This window comes from Panthera tigris, chromosome B4 (genome assembly GCF_018350195.1).
Source record: "Panthera tigris isolate Pti1 chromosome B4, P.tigris_Pti1_mat1.1, whole genome shotgun sequence".
In the NCBI taxonomy this organism is placed as follows: Eukaryota; Metazoa; Chordata; class Mammalia; order Carnivora; family Felidae; genus Panthera; species Panthera tigris.
In genome coordinates this window covers 79917370-79935144 of record NC_056666.1, presented here as the reverse complement: position 1 = coordinate 79935144, position 17775 = coordinate 79917370, and the positions used below count along the sequence as shown (strand labels likewise).

The following is a 17775-nucleotide window of genomic DNA, read 5'->3' as shown; positions in this document are numbered from 1 at the left end:
GGAGCTGCAGTTCCTGCGGCTCCTGCTCTCGCGCTGTCCAGCCGAGCTCTGGCTCCCAGTCCGAGCCCTCCGCGCCGCCGCCGCCGCCGCCGCCGCCGCCGCCGGGGCCGCCTCCTCTGCTCTCTCCTCCTCCCCCGGCCGGCCCCCCTCCCTGCGCGCCCTCCCTCCTCGGCCTGCCGGCTCGTCTCTCACTCCGCGCAGCCCCTCCTCCCCCTCCCCGAGGAGCGCGGGGGAGCCGGGGGCACACGCAGACACAGGCGCCGAGGGCGAGCGCACGCACCCGGGCGCCCGGGACGAGCGGCGGCGCGTGTGCCCCGCGCGGGGGGTGCGAGTGCGTGTTTACAGAGTGCCTGGCGCGCGGGCGGCCGCAGCGCTCCGTGTGGGCGGCTGGGCGCCTTCCCCGGTGTGTGTTTTGAGTTTCGGTGTGCGTGCGTGTGGCTTCGTGGATCCGCGGGTGCCTAGCCGCCCGTGCGCCCCAGGTGGGGCGGGAGGGGGAGGGGTCGAGTCCCCCCGCCGCCCCCCACCCCCCGCCACTCTCTCTCTGCCTCGGGGAACCCGTGCGCCGTGGCCGACCGAAGCCATCCACCCTCCGAAACCCAGCCCCAGACCAGACAGACCCTCACACCTTGTGCTCCTGCCTTCATGTGAAGGGAAAAGTTCAAGGTCTGCTCTGAGTTGCCACGGGATCCCGTTCCTCTCCCCAGTTCCCTTAACTTGGTGGTCCTGATATGTCTCCATCCCTGTGGCCTTCCCCCTCGTGCCTCTCTCCATCTCCCTGGCCTGTGGGGGTTTCTTCCAAGCTTAAAGCTCTCCAGACGGAATCCACCAGAGCAGGCAGGACCGCATCATCTTTGTACAGAACTCCTCAAGAACCAGGAAACCGTTCCTGGTATCTCATCTCAACCCCTCCTGTAGCGGGGCCTTCTTATTTCCTCTTATTCTGTCTTCAGTAAAAGAAATCTAGTGCCTAAGGGCCCACACCAAACAGCCTGGCTGCTGAAACACTTGTAAAACAATTAATGAACCCAAATTTGAATTCAAGACCTTGTGACAGGCAAAGCCTCTTGCATTGGACTGAATCCTACTAAGGATTCTGGCAGGAACCACCTTAGGATTCCTCAGAATGGCTCTCCTCCTTAATAACCACCTACCTTGGCATTATGGGAAAATCCTATGTAAATAGAAACTGGGGATGTATTCACTAACTGCTGGATCCCAAGCAGGCCACTAATCCAGAATCCCAAACTGTGAGTTTTCATTTCAAGAACCCTGGAGGTTGGAAGGAGGGATGATCAGAAGATATTTACTCCATTCTAAATGGGGAAGGGGAGTTCTCCCCCTGCCCCCCCCCCCCACCTTCCCAGGCAATGGAGGAGAAAAGAAGCAGCCGGACAGAAGTGAAGTGGCAAAGACTTCCTACATAAAAGAATTGCCTTTTAGGGGATTAGATTAGGTCGGGCCTTCAGACCTAGCAGGACAGAGAAGAATCAGCAACACCAGCTCCCAGGAAGTTACACAGGCAGAGGCAGAGGTGGAAAAAAAGCAGAAAGAGTAGGAGACTTCCCTCGCTGTGTCCATCGAACTTCCGCATCCATCACCCTTTCCCCTCTCTCCTGAGGAAGAGCCCCAGGCAGGACAAAGCTGCAACCCGAGACCCCAGTCAGACTCCTACGCAATCCAGTTCTCAAACTCGAGAGCAATCACCTCCCTTAACAACTGAAAAAGAATGGGCTGGAAACTACAAAAGAATTGCAAATTAGGATCCAAGCTAAGGAGCTTCCCAAATTAGGCAGGTATTTAAACACAAAGAGGTGGGAAAGAGGCGGGAGATGTACTTTCAGAGGGATCTCAGATCATCCGTTGACACTTCTTGTCAACACAATGGCATATCCCACCCCGATCTCCCAGGCCCCCAACTCCCAACCCATTTGAAGAAAAGGAAAATTCACCAACACAAAACAAAAAGTTATTCATGAAGGATGCTTTAGAGTCCATCGAGTCTAACCCCCTTCATTCAACAAATGGGAAAACTAAGCCCAGAAAAATGACGCGGTCCCCACAGAGAGTAAAGCAACAAAGCCAGGGCCAAGTCTCCTAACCTTTTTCTTGTGTTTTTTCCATTCTGTGGCTCTCTTTCTCCTTCTTTAGTTACCCGTCCTGGTGTTTAACCTCAACCCCTTCCTTCTGGCAGCAATCTCATCCCATTTCTGCCTTCCTCTACCTCCAGACAGATAAGAACCAGATATATCTGCTCCATCCACAGGCTCAACAGACCACTATTTTTCTCTCCCTGTCCTCTCGTCCCCAACCCCCCTTTTCCAGGTTCCTGCTGCCAACCTCATTCCTTTCCTTTTTCCCTTCCAAATGGCCCCTGCCTCTCGAAGACCCTGCCTCATCACTCCCCTAACCCCACAATGCCTCCCAACAAGCTCTGAGTTTGATAGAGACCAAAAATGATGCTTTGGCAGCAGTGACGGATGGATGTGATGTGCCTCCTACGGGAATGCTATTTAAAGGGGCAGCCTCACAATCCTCTCCCTCCAAAGTGACAAGAGAAAAGCCTGCTCCTCAATTTCTCCAGAGCTGCAAACTCAGCTCAAGTTAACTTCTGACTTCCTCAACCTGCAGCCTGGCCTGTGCGCCTGCTTCCTATTCAGGTGGGAGGAGAGCGCTTGACACTCACTGAGGTGTGGGGGCTGAGGGGGGACTCATCTTCAACTCTTTTGATGACAGCTACTTGGGAGAAGCAGGAGGCCCTGTAGGGGGAGAACTGGAAGAACACGCTTCCCCCAACCTCGTGAGTGCATTTCAGCCATGTGCCAGCTTCTTCCGAGAGTCAAACTTTGTTGGAGAAGAACTGATACGGTCACAGAGGACCTGTGTGAAGGAAGCTTTTCCCTAGCTGGAACCTCCCTCCCTCCTGGGGCCCGGTGCTCAAACGGCTGGCCGTTTCTCCCAGGCCAAGGACCAACAGGCAAGATCCCCTCTGCCAGGCTCCGGCCCCACCTGCCCACTGAACCGAACACCATAGTGGGGGGAGCAGCGTTTGTCCCTCCCAAAGGAAAGGGATCTCCTCTACAAGCATCTCACCCGAGCCCCGTGGGAGAGATAATTCCATCTCACTGCCACAAACAAGTTAATGGAGACTTTAATGAAAACACTGCACTAATCAAAATGCTGAGCCTAGAACCTACTCTCTGCCTGCAAGACAAAACAAACTGGAGTCAGAATTTCTCCCTCAGAATTCATTCCTCAGTTCCTTTTAAGGCCTGAATAAAATAAGCTGGGCATCTGATAGCAGAAGGCGGCTTATCGCGGATTGTGTCCCCAGCTGTCCGGGGTCAGAGAACCTCCTGGTCAAGGAAGCAAACCGCCTGAAATGCTGATGGGTCCCTTCACCTCTAGACACTTTTTGTTTCAGGTGGTGAAGGCCATCATGTCCAAACCTTCTCCTATTCGCTCATTCTAGGGTCTCTGTTTCCTAACAGCGAAAGCTCCCAGATGCGGAAGCAGTCTGGTCAGGTAGAAAACGTCGAGGATTGAGACACCAGACTCGGGTCCTGGGTCTAGACGTACTGTTAAACACGTGACCTTCATGAAATCATTGAATGTCTCTGAATCTGTTGACTGGCCTCAAATAGGGAAGCCTTCCCCAGCTACCTTGCAGAATTGTCATAGAAGTTGTGAAAGCACTTCGGAAAAGTATACGTAGCAGAGAAATGTGTGTGTAATTACATGTTTGTGAAAAGATATTATGTCAAATGACAACATTTTCTAGAAAAGGAGAACAGATTTGTATTGCCAAGTGTTCGGGAAGGCGAAGGGGATGTGGCTGTAAAAAAGCTGTACGGAACAACATTTTGTACACACAGAGGAACAAGAATAAGTAAAACTGGGAAAATCTGGATTAGATCATGAATTGTATCAATGTCAATATCCTGGTTATGATAGTAGACTATAATTTTGCAAGAGGCTACCTCTGGGAGAAACTGGTAACGATACACGAGAGCTCTCTGTGTTTTCCTTTTTTTTTTTTTAATTGGAGTATAGTAGACACACAGTGTCTCTGTGTTATTTCTCACAAGTGCATGTGGATTAATTATCTCAATAAAAAAAATTTTTTTAAGTAAGCTTTACACCCAACGTGGGGTTTGAACTCATGACCCTGAGATCAAGAGTCACGTGCTCTAAGGACAGCCAGCCAGGCACCCCATCTCAATAAAAATTTTAATTGAAAAAAAAAAGAAGTATCATGTCTACCCTCTACTCTCCTGCAGCAACTTATCTCTTCTGTCCTTAAGAGGCTCCTCTTGGGGTGCCTGGGTGGTTCAGTCAGTCAGGCAACCAACTTCACTCAGGTCATGATCTCACAGATCAGAAGTTCGAGCCCCGCATCGGGCTCTGTGCTGACAGTTCAGTGCCTGGAGCCTGCTTCGGATTCTGGGTCTCCCCCTCTCTCTCTGCCCCTCCCTGACTCACATTCTATCTCTCTCCTTCAAGAGTAAATAAACATTTAAAAAAATTAAAAAAAAAAAAAAAAAGAGGCTCCTCTTACGTAGTGCTACACGTGCATGGAAAAGAGGTCTCCATCTCAAGAGTAAGATCCTAGCAGAGTAGGATGTAGGAGTAGTTGTTCAGATACGTCTGAGACTCCTCTTCCTGATCAACTTTGCCCTCAGTCTCAATAGGCCTGACCCTGAGTCACTCCTTTACAACATAATGTCCCTTCCACAGCAAGGAAGGACAACCAGCTGATGCCTGAAGCTGGATCCTCTGTTGCTTCTATCCTGAAGAACAGACAACTGTTGCTAAGAAAAACTTGTGTATCGATTATGAATGCTAAGTTTAAGAACTATTGACTAAGCCTGGGTACTGAGAAGTAAAGATCAGACGTGCATACAAAATCCCAAAACAGCTATCAAATAGCTTAATGATGGACATGACCCTAATTAATCAACTAATTATATTCGCCCATTTCCACCACTCTCAACCTGTGACCTACTGTCTGTTGCCCCAGTCCTCCTTGGCCGTGGTGCACAGAAGTGATGGATGGGGCCACTGTTTTCCTGCCACGGAGTTAACTGAATCTAGTTTAGTGCTATCTTGAACGCCCCAGGCTTTGTGACACTTGAAATTCTAATTAGTGCAGAAAAGGGCTAAGTTGAAACAGCTTGGACTCCCTCAAGTATACCCACTCTCAGGGCCCTATAATCTAATGAGGTCTATGAAATTTAAGATCTAGCAGAGAAATCCCTGCCTACAGCAACAGCTGTACCCAGGATGACAACAAGGGGATTTGGGTTAAATTAGGGGCTCCAGATAGCAGGGAGAGTATCCCCAAACAATCTGGGAGGGGGACCCACATGACTCGGATCCCACTCGTTGTGGTGTGACTTAGAATTAGCTAGATTGACCCATGGCTCTGGGTTGTGGCATGTCAAAGAAAAAGCAGGAGGGGTTATGGCTACACAGATGGGAGAACTTAGTCCCTACAAGGTGTAGTAGAGCAGGTGAGGGCAGCTGGGCCCAGAGAGAATCTCTCAAGGGCACTCCCTCTTGTAGGCAGTAGAGATGGAGGAGAGGAAGAGACCCGTGACTCCTGAAAGAGCCCCCACAAAGGAAAAAGGAAGTTCCTTTGCTATTAACTACTTTGCAGTAGGAGCAGGCTGAATGTTTGCCGAACACATTTGGAAGAGGAAGAGAGGAGATAATCGTCCTAATGAATGTGCAGGAGACAATAGCAGCTCCAGTGGGAGAATTATAAGCTCATTATGGTTTAATATGATGATTGATCATCTCTGCCCGCCAGCATTATCCTAGAATAGTGATGAAGGTCGAGAGACCCATGCCAGTCAGAGCTCAAGCACCAGCCACCACAAGCTAGAAAACATGATTTATATGTTACTATGTTAAAATGTACACACGTGGCCCCAGTTCCCTAATTTTTCCCGTCACCTGTCCTCCGTCTCCCGCCCCCGCCCCCACCCCCTACCGTCTGCCCCATTTCTCTTTGATTTCTCAGCCGTGGATGGTTTTGGTTTTGTTCCTCCATATGTCTGTTCATCAGCTCTGGCTCCTAACCCCATCCCTTGAGAAAATGGCTACAGCTTCCTGGGTTTAGGTAGGTCCAAATGGCCCTTCAGTGGGTACTAGTTGGCACTCGGTTCAGGTGGAAGGTCCGGGATACCTCCCGATAGGCATTTCGAAGCAGGACGTAAGGGAAACAGGACTCCAGCATGTCCAGGGTCAGGAAGGAGGACTCCTCTACCACCTGGAAGGGAAACAGGTCAAGAGATGAGAACCTCAGGGAGGGTATAACTCTGTGACACCCTGTTCCTTCGTTCAGTTTCCTGGGCCCTCTGAGGCTCTTAGAGTTGCAAGTGAACAAGTTTCTAAATCACACCCCCCTCCTTCTTCCCCTCACTTGGTTTAGCTTTAGGAAAGCAACGTGGCCTCTTCAGCTTCCCTATAATGGCCCCTGTGTCCCTTCTCAGGGTTACAGGAAAAGGTCAGAAGCAGAAGGCAGGAAAGAATCACTTCTCCAGTGGCAGAAAAACTCCCATTTTCCCCATTCTGGATGCCAAATCATTTGCGGGGGGCAGCACAGAAGCAGGTAAGGTTGGATAAAAGCGCCAATGACAGAGCTTTACAGAGAAGGCAACAATCACCACTGCAGGCCAAGAAAGAAGGGCCTGGAATCCACATGGGTCCTCTTGTGCTGGGTCTCAGTCTCCTCCCTCCCTCAGTACAGTGCTTGGGGAGCAGTAAGGATGCTGCATAAAGGAGCAGGCATGATTAATTAGTTTAATTAGAAGCCTGTGTGCTATGGTGATCCCAGCAGCCCCCACAGCCAAGCAGAAAGATAGATCAAGATGCCTGGATAAGACTGAGGGTAGAGGGGGTGGGGGAAGGGGGGCATATTAGCGAAGAGCCCACAGCCTAGCATTGGGCTGGAGGCTCCCCATCCCGGAAGAAGAAACAGGGTGTATTTCCTTCAGTGCTCTCCTCATCCATGAAGTTGTGGGACTAAAAAACACACTCTGGAGAGAAGTGTCCTGTATCCTCTGGCAATTTACACAGATGGGCCCTCCCCAATATGTCTGGTGTTTTTGATTCCTCAAAATTCATCCTGGAAAGAGAATCTACTATATCAACTCTAATGTGTTTATTTCTCTGAAGTCCTTTCAAGTTTTAAATTTTATAAGATTCTGCTATTCTCAAATATGTGCACATACAAACGCACACAAACAGCCTCAGAGGAACAGACACGGCAGGCTGGAGGAAAGGAAATCTGCCAGAAAAACAGTAGCTCCGATCGTAGGTTGGATAACACAAGGAATTTCTCGCTAGGCAAGACTTTCAAACCGTAAGCCAGGAGAGAGATAGGGTCTCTTTTCTAGGATATGACCCTCAGGTCCAGGGAAATGAGTGATGGCTTCACGAAGAATCCACTGGCCCAAGACTTCCTATTCTTTGCTCCATTAAGCACAGAGGATAACACGGCTCCTAACTGGAGGAAATTCATGGCAGTAGAAACAGCCCTAAAGTGAAAGCCAAGACACTTGGGTTCTCATGTCCATATATTTTGGGGGAGACCTTGCATGTGTCATCTTTCCCGCCCTCTCCTCAGTTTCCTCACCCATAAAGTGTAAGGACTGGACCAATTGCCAGGATCTGGTCTCATCCTGACATCTAGAATTCTATGATTCTCTGAGAGCCATCTCTTCCCCGGCTAAACCCATGCCAGGAACAGGCTGGCAGTAACAGGGGTGGGCACTGCCCAGGCTTGACAGCCAAGACAGAAAGACCCCCAGGGAGAGAAGTGCCTGGCCAGGAGTTGGGGCTACATGAGTAGCCTCTTAACTCAGAATACAGTTCCTTCCCCTGTATTTCCGTGGGGAAACATTTGCATTTAAATTGCTTTGCAGCAGCTCCTCCCTAGGTCTCTCCCTCTAACAAAAAGGGCCTAGCTCTGTCCCAGCTACTCGGCTGCCTCACTGTGAGGCCACAAGGGGCAGACACCCTCCCACACTGAGGGGGAGGGGTGGGGGGGGAGAGTTGGGGACGAGCAGGGGACCAGCAAAGCAGAAGGAGGCAGGGGTGAGTGGCCATACAGAATCGCCTCCAACCTTACAGAGATGACAGCTGCCCAAGTAAATGACGAAGCAAATGAAGAATCATCCAGAAACTAAAATGAGCGGCAGAGAAAGAGAACTAACATTCGTTGAGCATGTATTATGTACTAAGCACTTTCACATATATTTTCTTATGAATCCTGACACTCTATGGCAAGGACTACGGCCCACTTTTCTGGATAAAGAATCAGAGTCTCAGAAAGGTTAATTAACTTGCCCAAGGTCATGCTGCTCCAAAGACTGTGCTCTACCTAGCACACTACTGGCCTTTGCCCTCATCTGCCTCCTCTGCCCTTTCACCCCTCACCATACACCCCTCCCTCCCCCCACACCCTCATTCCATTCTCTTCTCATCTCCATCAGGATCCTTAGCCCAGTCTAGGCCTTTTTCTAGCTGAGACACAGATCCCACTCCATGCCTGTGTATTTACAGCAGACTCAAAGGGAGTCCCAGGCATGCCTGCCCCTAACATCTGTGGGCCTTGCCAAGAGTACAGCATACTATGTGATTAAATAAATCAAACTATTATGTTCTGTTGTTCAACCTTCACAATCTACCTTTATAATTTCGTGGAAGGTCAGGTTTGAATTAAGAATTCTTAGACTCAAAAAAAAATTTTTTTAATTAACAAATAAAAATAAAGGCACGCCTGGATGGCTCAGACAGTTAAGCATCCGACTTCAGCTCAGGTCATGATTTCACGGTTCACAGGTTCAAGCCCCCTGTGGGGCTCTGGGCTGACAGCTCAGAGCCCAGAACTTGCTTCTGATTCTGTGTCTCCCTCTCTTTCTGCCCTTCCCCTACTTACACTCTGTGTCTCTCTGTCTGTCTCTGTCTCTGTCTCTCTCCCTGAGCACTAGAGGTAATCCTCCAACAGCACAGCCCGCCTCAATAGGATGCACTTGGGGAAGAAACTTTGCACAAGCCCTACAAGTAGGCTGGAACCGCTTAGCAGAGAATTCTGGGGTCCCAGAAATCTTTAGTGTGGACTTCAAGGCGGAGCATAGGCTCCAGATGGGCCTGTCCTCTCCCCATACGCCAGAGGAGGGCCTCTGAAACACAGGGGTCAGTCCCGGAGTCTCTCCTGACCATATTTAAATGCAGTACTAACCTGGAGAATCAGACATTTAGAGCAAAAGAGTGAGTAAGCGTGTTGAAGAGGAAAACAGCGTCATGAGGAAAAGATTTTTTTAAGTTAACTGAGTCAGAGTTCCCAGAAGTTTCTGCCAAAGTAGCAAAAAGCCCACAGCTTGGGAAGAAAGAGATAGCAGGAGGCGCCTGATTCATGACCCACCGCGCTCTCGGTCTTAATAGCTTTTCAGGGGAAAATTCTTTCCTCCTCTGAGCCCCCAGTTCCCCACCCCCAGTTCAGCTCTGTATTATTCCGCACCCTTCCCATAGTACTTCTTAAGGACAAGACATACAGTGGTAGGAAGTGGTCAAGTAAAATCAAACATGCACTGGACAGGCAGTTATGGATGAGGGACACAGCTGCCCCATCAGATCAGACTTGAGAATGCTGCAGGAAAAAGGACCCAGTCAGCCAGGGACAAGGTAGGCCCTGTCCTGCAGAGAAGTCATTGAAGACTCTACCTTGGGATTACAGGACAAGTCTGGAAGGTTAGCCAGAATGTGAGTCCTAACGGTCAGGCCGAATTCAGTTCTGGGTTCAGGCCTTTTTTTTTTTTTTTTTTTTTTTAATGTTTTTATTTATTTTTGAGAGAGAGAGAGAGAGAATGTATGGGGGGGGGGGGGTGGTGGCAGAGACAGAGAGGGAGACACAGAATCTAAAGCAGGCTCCAGGCTCTGAGCTGTCAGCACAGAGCCCCACATGGGACTGGAACCCATGGGCTGTGAGATCATGACCTGAGCCCAAGTCAGACGCTCAACCGACTGAGCCACCCAGGTGCCCCTGAGTTCATGCTTTTGAGTCACAACAAGGCAAGGACACAAAACCCTCTGGCCTTTGCTCTTTCTGTTCCCAGACCAACTTAAACCAAATACATACCAAGCGCATGAGCAGAGAAATGGATTCCCGATTTCTGGTTTTAAGCTTGTCAGTCTCCTGGCCCAGCTGCAGGAGGCTGACAGAAGCCACCTGTAGGGGAAGAATTTGTAAGAAAGCAGATTTTTATGGAGGTCAGAGTGGGACAGCCTCAGGCTACAGGAAGTTAAGCAAAGATCAAGGAGGAGAGTTAAGAAGTGCTGCGATGTTCCTGGAGACTCTGGGTGGAAAAGTAGCAAATCCCCTAGGCTCCAGAGACGCGCTTTGCCTGTAAACCAGGCAGGGCAGACAACAGGAGGTTGCCAGAGGTGCTGGGGGAGAGGCTGCAAGGGGCGAGGACAAAAGCTAGAACAAAGACAGGTAATACTGTATGCTGGAGATTAATCCCTTTTCCTAGGCAGCCTTCAGACAGCACTGTCACCAAGTTGTTTACAGCTGACTCCCCACCAGACTAGAGACAGAGCTGGGCCTCTGATTCAGAGGCAGTGTTCTTCACATTCCCCTCCTGTCAACTCCCAAATGCCTGTCCCTCTCCATTCACCTCCAGGCCCCCAACAGATCAAAGAGGGAGGAAGAAACATGGTTAACCGCATCCCAGGCCCAGGTTACTCTCATTCAGTAAAGAAACAGGGCAAACGGAAAAGGGGAGAGGGGGTCCCTTCTCACCCCATCTTAGAGATCTGGTACGAATATTCTTTATATCTAAGATGCTCGGATCCCATTCTGATTGGCTGGCTGGCCCAGTTTAAATGGAGACCCTCTAAGCTTCCAGGAAAATGGTATGATTCCGGAGAGAATATGATTTACTGTGTGTCCTCCTAAAAGGAGACAAATGAGGCCCTAATTCTTAAGTCAGGCCCATGCTTTGCAGAGGAATAAGTTCCCCATTGTTGAGAATGCTGAAGTCAGGCAGTGGGTAATGGACCATGTATCAGAAGCGTATGGATTGAATTCTACCATGGAGGACTTAGAATGGAAAACCCCAGGGTTTTCAACAATGGAAAGAGACTACTTATTCTGTGTTTTTCCAGAGGCAAAACTTAAGATAAGATAAATGGTGATTGTTACAGGGAGTCAAACCTTGGCTAAAAATATTTTTTGAAACAATTTTTCTCGAATAAATGGGATGTAACCTACAGTAGAATCGGCTGCCTGATTATAAGCCCCAGTCCTAGAAATCAAGCCCAGTGGTTCTCAAAGCGAGATCCCAGGATGAACAGCATCAACTTGGGATCTTGGAAACGCACATTTTCTAGCCCCACCTCAAATCTACTGACTCAGAAATTCTCCAGGTGATTCTGATTTACACTAAGGTTTGAGAATGTGAAAAAAGGTTCCGTTGTTGTTTGTGAGGATTAGAGTTGGAAAGGGCTTCCTTATGGGTTCTAAAACTTGGTGTCTCCAATTTGATTGTGCATCAGACGTCCCGGAGACCTTATTAAAAACAGAGGACTTGGGGGTCCCTGGGTGGCTCAGTCAGTTAAGTGTCCAACTCAACTCTTGATCACAGCTCAGCTCTTGATCTCAAAGCCCTGTGTTGGGCTTGAGGTGGGCTATGCCTTGGGCTCTGTACTCACCACCAGAAACTCCTTGAGGTGAGTTTCGATGTTCTTGTTGTAGAGTGTGAAGAGGGCAGCAGATACCTGGATGATGGCTTTGGTCAAGCAGTGAATATTGTTGTTGTAACCTAGGTTATGATTGACAGAGGGGGAGAGACACAAAAAGGAATAAAGTGAGCCACCCCAGGCTGACCCCAGCTGGTACTTTCTCACTGTTTCAGGCTAGGCCACCCCCGTTTGACACCAAAAGGACCAGGAGGCATTTGGGGGATGATATTCCTAGAAACATCAGAAGATATTTAGATATTAGGATAAGGGTATTCCTAAGAAATCTCACTGGAATTGAATTTTACGGAGACTTCATTCTCAAGTGTTCTTTGAAACAGAACTTTACACCTGAGTCAGAATTCTGTACATTCTCCAGACAAATGTCTCCGTCTCCTCTCCCTACCCCAGGAGACTATCCTAATAGCACTGGTCCCTCCCACCTACTCCTTACTTACCATCTTTCTCAATACTATAGAAAGAAGAAGGGTCAGCGGCGAGGAGTGGGAGGGAAACAGCAAGAAAGATCAAGAGCAGGCAGGCCACCTTATATTCTTCCTCAGGGGATGAAGTATCTGGTAAGACGAAAAAAAAAAAAAAAGAGGGAAAGTAATATCAGCAAACAGGAGTTATCTTCTATAGAGGTTCTAGTTCCCAGGATTACTGGGAAGATCCTGTAAGAAAATTATCTAGGAAAACGCTTTCTAAAGCACTGCAGGCAAGTCATTCTTGCTGAAGGGGAACAGGACTGGACTCCACTTCTCATGAGGGGCCTGATCCTGGAGGCCTCCTCTGGTGACCAAAGTGGAGCTCTTGGGGAAGGGCTCTGTGGACATGCAGTCAGAGGACACTGTCAGCTGCCTGATGGGGTGGGGAGGCAGGAAGGAGAGGGAAGAGTCTTACCAAACTAAGAGAGAAGGGACAGTCCAGCAATTTTAAAAGGGCTTGATACCAGCCCCTTGGTTTCATCCCATTCTGAGTGTGCGTAAGAAAGAGGAAATGTGTACCGGGAAATGTAAAAGACAACGGGAGACGAGAGGAAGAAGTGAATAGCATCAGGGTGATTCTATGGGAGGGGAGAGCACCAGATCACTCTGAGGCACATAGATGCTGTACCACAGCATGAAATCACATGTAACTCAGCATGAAATCACATGTAACTGTGGCTTGCTCTCTCATTGTCTCATTTGCATTAATCTTACCTCCCCAACTAGAGCACAAGTTCCTTTGAGTATTTGCTGAGCATCAAAGGGGCTCTCACTTAATATTTTTTAGCAGATTGACAGGTCAACTGGTTGGAACGTGGCTAGGAATCTAAATTGCCTATGTAAATGTTTTCTGGGGGTTAGGGACTGCACTTTAAGTCTTTCTTTAGCTCCCAGCTTATATCCTCTGAATTCACAATCCCAAGGGAAGATTTCTTTTGACATTGACATTTTCCCACCTGAAAATAATGGTCCAAGCCCTCCCTTGCCCACTTTCCCCAATCTTACCAGCTTTCAGATTGGCAATGGCAGCCACCAGGGCTGGGTCAATGTCACAGCCCACTCCTGCAGCAGAGGCCAGCTCAAAGATACTCAGGGTCACCTAGTAGAGAAGAAAACAACATTCTGGACAGGGTTCCCAGAGGGAAGTGTTTGACAGAAGCTACAGGTAGTCAGGATTCCCGGATCACAGATGTTAACCCTTCAGTGAATTATCATCTTTTCTAGGTATTCTTTTCATAGCTCTCCATAACCTACAGAGAAAAGGCACGAATGCTTTTGTTTGGCATTCAGATATTCCACAGTACGAATTTCCTCTCTCACTCTTAATTCCCCAAGAGCTTCCTACAGTCAATGCAACCAGAGTCATCAATTCACTGCCTCCAAACTACAACTTGCTTCCTTACTGTCATACTTTGGTTCCCTCTTCATCTACAGTGTCTTTTCCTGACCTCTACTTATATCTAAGTTACACCCACCCCTTGAGGCTTAACTCAAATCTCATATTATGTGTGAAGCCCTCACTGAAACACTTCAGGCCCGATTCATCTCTTCCTTCCTAAAGTGGTACCACGGACTTAGCATGGATCACACATGGTATTATCAGTTACCTTTTCAGATAGGAGGTGGCACATATGGCTTATCTCAGCACCTAGAAAATAATCCTTTACAACCTCATGGCATCTGAGGGGAGATAAAGGCCTTGGAGTGAGAAGATCTGGGTTCAAATCCCAGGACCACCACTTTCTAAATGTGTGACCTTGGCTAAAAGTTACTTAACCTCTTTGAGCCTCAGTTTCCTCATCTGTAAAACTGGGAGAACAATACCTCACAGAGTTGTTGTGGAGATTAAATTAGGTCACATGTATAAAGCATCTACCCTACACACTCAGAGTCACTAATAAACATTAGTCACCAATCAACATTATTCCTTTCCTCCTCTTCCTTTATCTCAAAGCCAGGAACATTGCACTTCTTTTTCTCCTCTTTAGTTTTTAACACAACGCTAAGCACATAGAAGGTATTCAATTAACATTTATTGATTGATGGAATTTAAGAAACAAAACAGATGAACATATGGGAAGGGAGACAGAGAGAAGAGAGAGAAACAAACCATAAAAGTCTCTTAACAATAAAGAACAAACTATGGATTGTTGGAGGGAGGTGGGTGGGTGATGGGCTAGATGGGTGACAGGCATTAAGGAAGGCACTTGTTGTGATGAGCATTGGGTGTTGTATGTAAGTAATGAATCACTAAATTCTACTCCTGAAATCAATATTGAACTGTATGTTAGCTAACCAAATTTAAATTACAAAAATACACTTATTGATCGATACTTGAATCTCTAGTACTTAAAATCAAGTTCCCGGGATATGGCCCCAAAGCCCCACTCCCATGCCGAGTATTTAGACCTCATTTGAGGTTAACCAAATTACTTGAAAATGTTTGGAGAGAACAAGGACAATTGTTTCAAGAGTAGACAACTGGGTGGGGTAACTTTAGCAAAGCACCCTACAGATACACCAATCAACACACACTTCACCTATGGTACTTGTCATGGAAGGCTCACCTTTGCCACGTCCTGCTCTGCCCTTTATTTAAATTCCCTATAGTTCATGGGTCTGGGGAGATCAGGGACCGGGTCCATGACCTGTGATTTTTCTGGAAGAAGAAAGGGATGATCGAAGGAGTCTTATTTTCTCTTTCCCTAATCTTCACACTCCTCTGAGACAGCAACAGAATCTCTGATGGACAGGCCACCTCTCCTCCCCCCCAACTCCGGCTCCAACCTACTTATTTTCACAAGCAGGCAGGGCCTAAAATCAGTGCTGCCCAGGAGATACAGGTAGACAAGCTTCTGACAGGCTATAGCATTCGTCCCCGACATCAGCAGCTTCCAGAAACCCAAGTTCATTGTAAAAGAACGGTCAGAAGGGGCAGCCAGCCCAGTGAAACATCAAACCCACATGGTCCCCAGGACTGCTTCAGCCTGAGGTTCAGGGGGAGAGAGGGTAAATTTCATAATTCCTTTGATCTCAAGGCAAGGAAGTTTTTCTTAATATCCAACTTTGATTCTTCCTGCTGACCAGTTCCCTCTTAATCACAGAGCTCTCTCCATGAAGAAGTGGCCTGCCCTATGTGTCTGAAGACCCTTGTTCCCAGCCTTTGGCTGTATACCCTACATAACAGACCTGTTTGTTTCAGGTGATCCAAAAGACAAGAAGATGTTGCAAAGATGAGGGGGGGGGGGCGGGCAGAGAAGTGGATGTTCTACTCAGGGTGCCTGCAGAAGCCCCTCCTCCTCTGTCCATCTCTGTAGTAGATGCAGGCCTGAGCCAGGTGACACAGACATAGAGGAATCAAAAAGTTTCAGAACCAGGAGGAAGGAAAGGCCAGAAAAGGGAAACTGGGCTCAGGTGGAGAGGGTGGGGATGGAAGCAATAAATCATTTTACAAAAAGTACCTGAGCTCCTGACTGAAGAGGGAACTTGTTTGCACACAGTTCAGTATCTAATTGGCACACTTTAGCTAGAAAAAGCCGCCGATGCTACCCTAGATCTTACCTTTCTCCAGTAACGTTTCCCCAACCCTCTCACAGGTACGCCAGGCTCCCACCTCTGTCCATCCCCCTCATGTCTCTCCAGCTCTGCCCTGTCTCTCCAAGAATATCGTCTGACCACTACTCCTCTCTCTACAAAATCTCTCCCAGCTCCTTCCTATTCAAATGCCGGCTCCTTGGGGCGCCTGGGTGGCTCAGTCAGCTAAGTGTCCAACTTCAGCTCAGGTCATGATCTCGCAGTTTGTGAGTTTGGGCCCCACCTCGGGCTCTGTGCTGACAGCTCAGAACCTGGAGCCTGCTTCAGATTCTGTGTCTCCTTCTCTCTCTGTTCCTCCCCTGCTCGCTCGCTCTCTCTCAAAAATAAATAAAGATTTAAAAAAAAATTCAAATGCTGGCTCCTTCCCTACAGTATTCTTCAGAGCCCTCCCTCCCTCACGAGGTCCTGGGTACGTCCTTTCTACAACAACAATCTCCTAAATGGATTGCACTTCGAGCTGTCCCATACCTTGATGTCTGTGTCTGGGGTGACAAACTCCTTCAGGCACTCTATGGGACCCATGAGAAATGGGCAGTGGGAGGAGAACACCTGGAGGAGAGAGAAGATAAATGAGTTCACAGGGCAGTGCCAGTACCTGCAAAGATAGACGGAACAAACATAACAAGGGCCCCAGCTTGGATAAGGGCCCCACCAGCCTCCCACGCGGCCCTCGCATCATGCTTCTAGGTGTCCTCTGCTCATCTGTCCCCAGAGATCTTCCGGGACCTCTACCAAATTACGTTCCCCCTCTCTCCTCAATGCTCACCACACATCTCCACGATTTCTCATACAAACCCTCCCCTCAGGGGCATCTGTGATTCTGGGGCAGCCCTTTGCCCTCAGCTCACCTCCCGAAGTCCCTCCTGGGCCATGGCCCTAAAACTGAGGATAACTCCAATGATGGTCATGCGTTTCAGCACATTATCAGCCCCTGCGGAGAAGGAAGAGCGTGAGAAAAGTAGAACTTAGGAGACTAGTGCGGGTTTTGCTTCTGCACACCCAGCCTAGCCCCGCCCCACTCCCCCAAAACCCCTGTCATCCGTAATGCCATGGCTACAGTTCCTTGTCCCATCAGGGAGGTGCTCACCTATCAGCTGGGGCAGCAGAGAAGCCATCAAGTCTGCCTTGCTAAAGTTGGATCTGATCTGAACAAGTACATCCATGTTTTCCACCACCAGCTTCTGCAGCCAGGACACAGAGACATGAAGCAGGATTAGACAAGACTGTGGTACATCCCCCCACCCCCGGACCAATCTCCTACTCCTGCCCCTTTTCCCTGAGGCTGCGCCTTTTCCCAGGCCTTGTTTCCACAGTACCTTCAGTTCCATAATCTGAGAGGTCACGTGCCACATCAGGTTCTCACTCAGGAACTTCATGCCGTAGGGGCCCAACAGTTCAGCCAAGGCCCGCATCTCTGAAACAGAGTTACAGTGGTCCCGGGTGGGACTCAGAGAGCACTGGAGTGTTTACACCACAGACAGACGGTAAATCTGAACATTTACAATATTTTTCCTCAAGGAAAGGAAGTGGGAAGTTGGGGAGCAGAAGTGGCCTGCAATCCTACATTTAGGTGACAGACCTGGCCATCCTGTGGGACCATTTACCCCCTCCCCACTGGTACTCACGCAAACACTTACCGCAAATGATATTTACTTTACATTCTTACAGGAAGCGATCCTTTCCCAAGTCCCTTTCTGGGGTACCTGGGTTTTGCTCTTGCAAGACTAGCTGTACTAACTTGTTAGATGTAAGACCTTAAACAAATCACTGACCCTTCTGAGCCTCCATTTACCTCTCTGTAAAATGAAGAAATTAATATCTGCCCCGAATACTTCACGGAGTGGATATGAGAGTCAATAAGAGCCCATGCTAAAAATCTTAGAAGCCCACAAAGATATATATGATTAAAGGATTATTGATGTGATCATTATTAACAGCCCTCTGAGGT

The 17775-nt window shown here is 48.5% G+C and overlaps 1 protein-coding gene across 1 annotated transcript in view; it reads right to left on the bottom strand.

Annotated features, from left to right (window-relative positions):
- Positions 1–5881: 5881 nt before the first annotated feature.
- The window catches only part of NCKAP1L (NCK associated protein 1 like), a 56923-nt gene continuing 45029 nt past the window's right edge, over positions 5882–17775 (bottom strand). The window contains exons 24-32 of the mRNA XM_007081429.3: positions 17144–17241; positions 16915–17008; positions 16676–16758; positions 16296–16376; positions 13239–13332; positions 12204–12320; positions 11719–11828; positions 10145–10234; positions 5882–6271 (exon numbers count right to left, since the gene is read on the bottom strand). Coding sequence (XP_007081491.1) covers positions 6140–6271; positions 10145–10234; positions 11719–11828; positions 12204–12320; positions 13239–13332; positions 16296–16376; positions 16676–16758; positions 16915–17008; positions 17144–17241 — 899 coding nt within the window. The 3' untranslated portion in view covers positions 5882–6139. The remainder of the gene's footprint in view (positions 6272–10144; positions 10235–11718; positions 11829–12203; positions 12321–13238; positions 13333–16295; positions 16377–16675; positions 16759–16914; positions 17009–17143; positions 17242–17775) is intronic.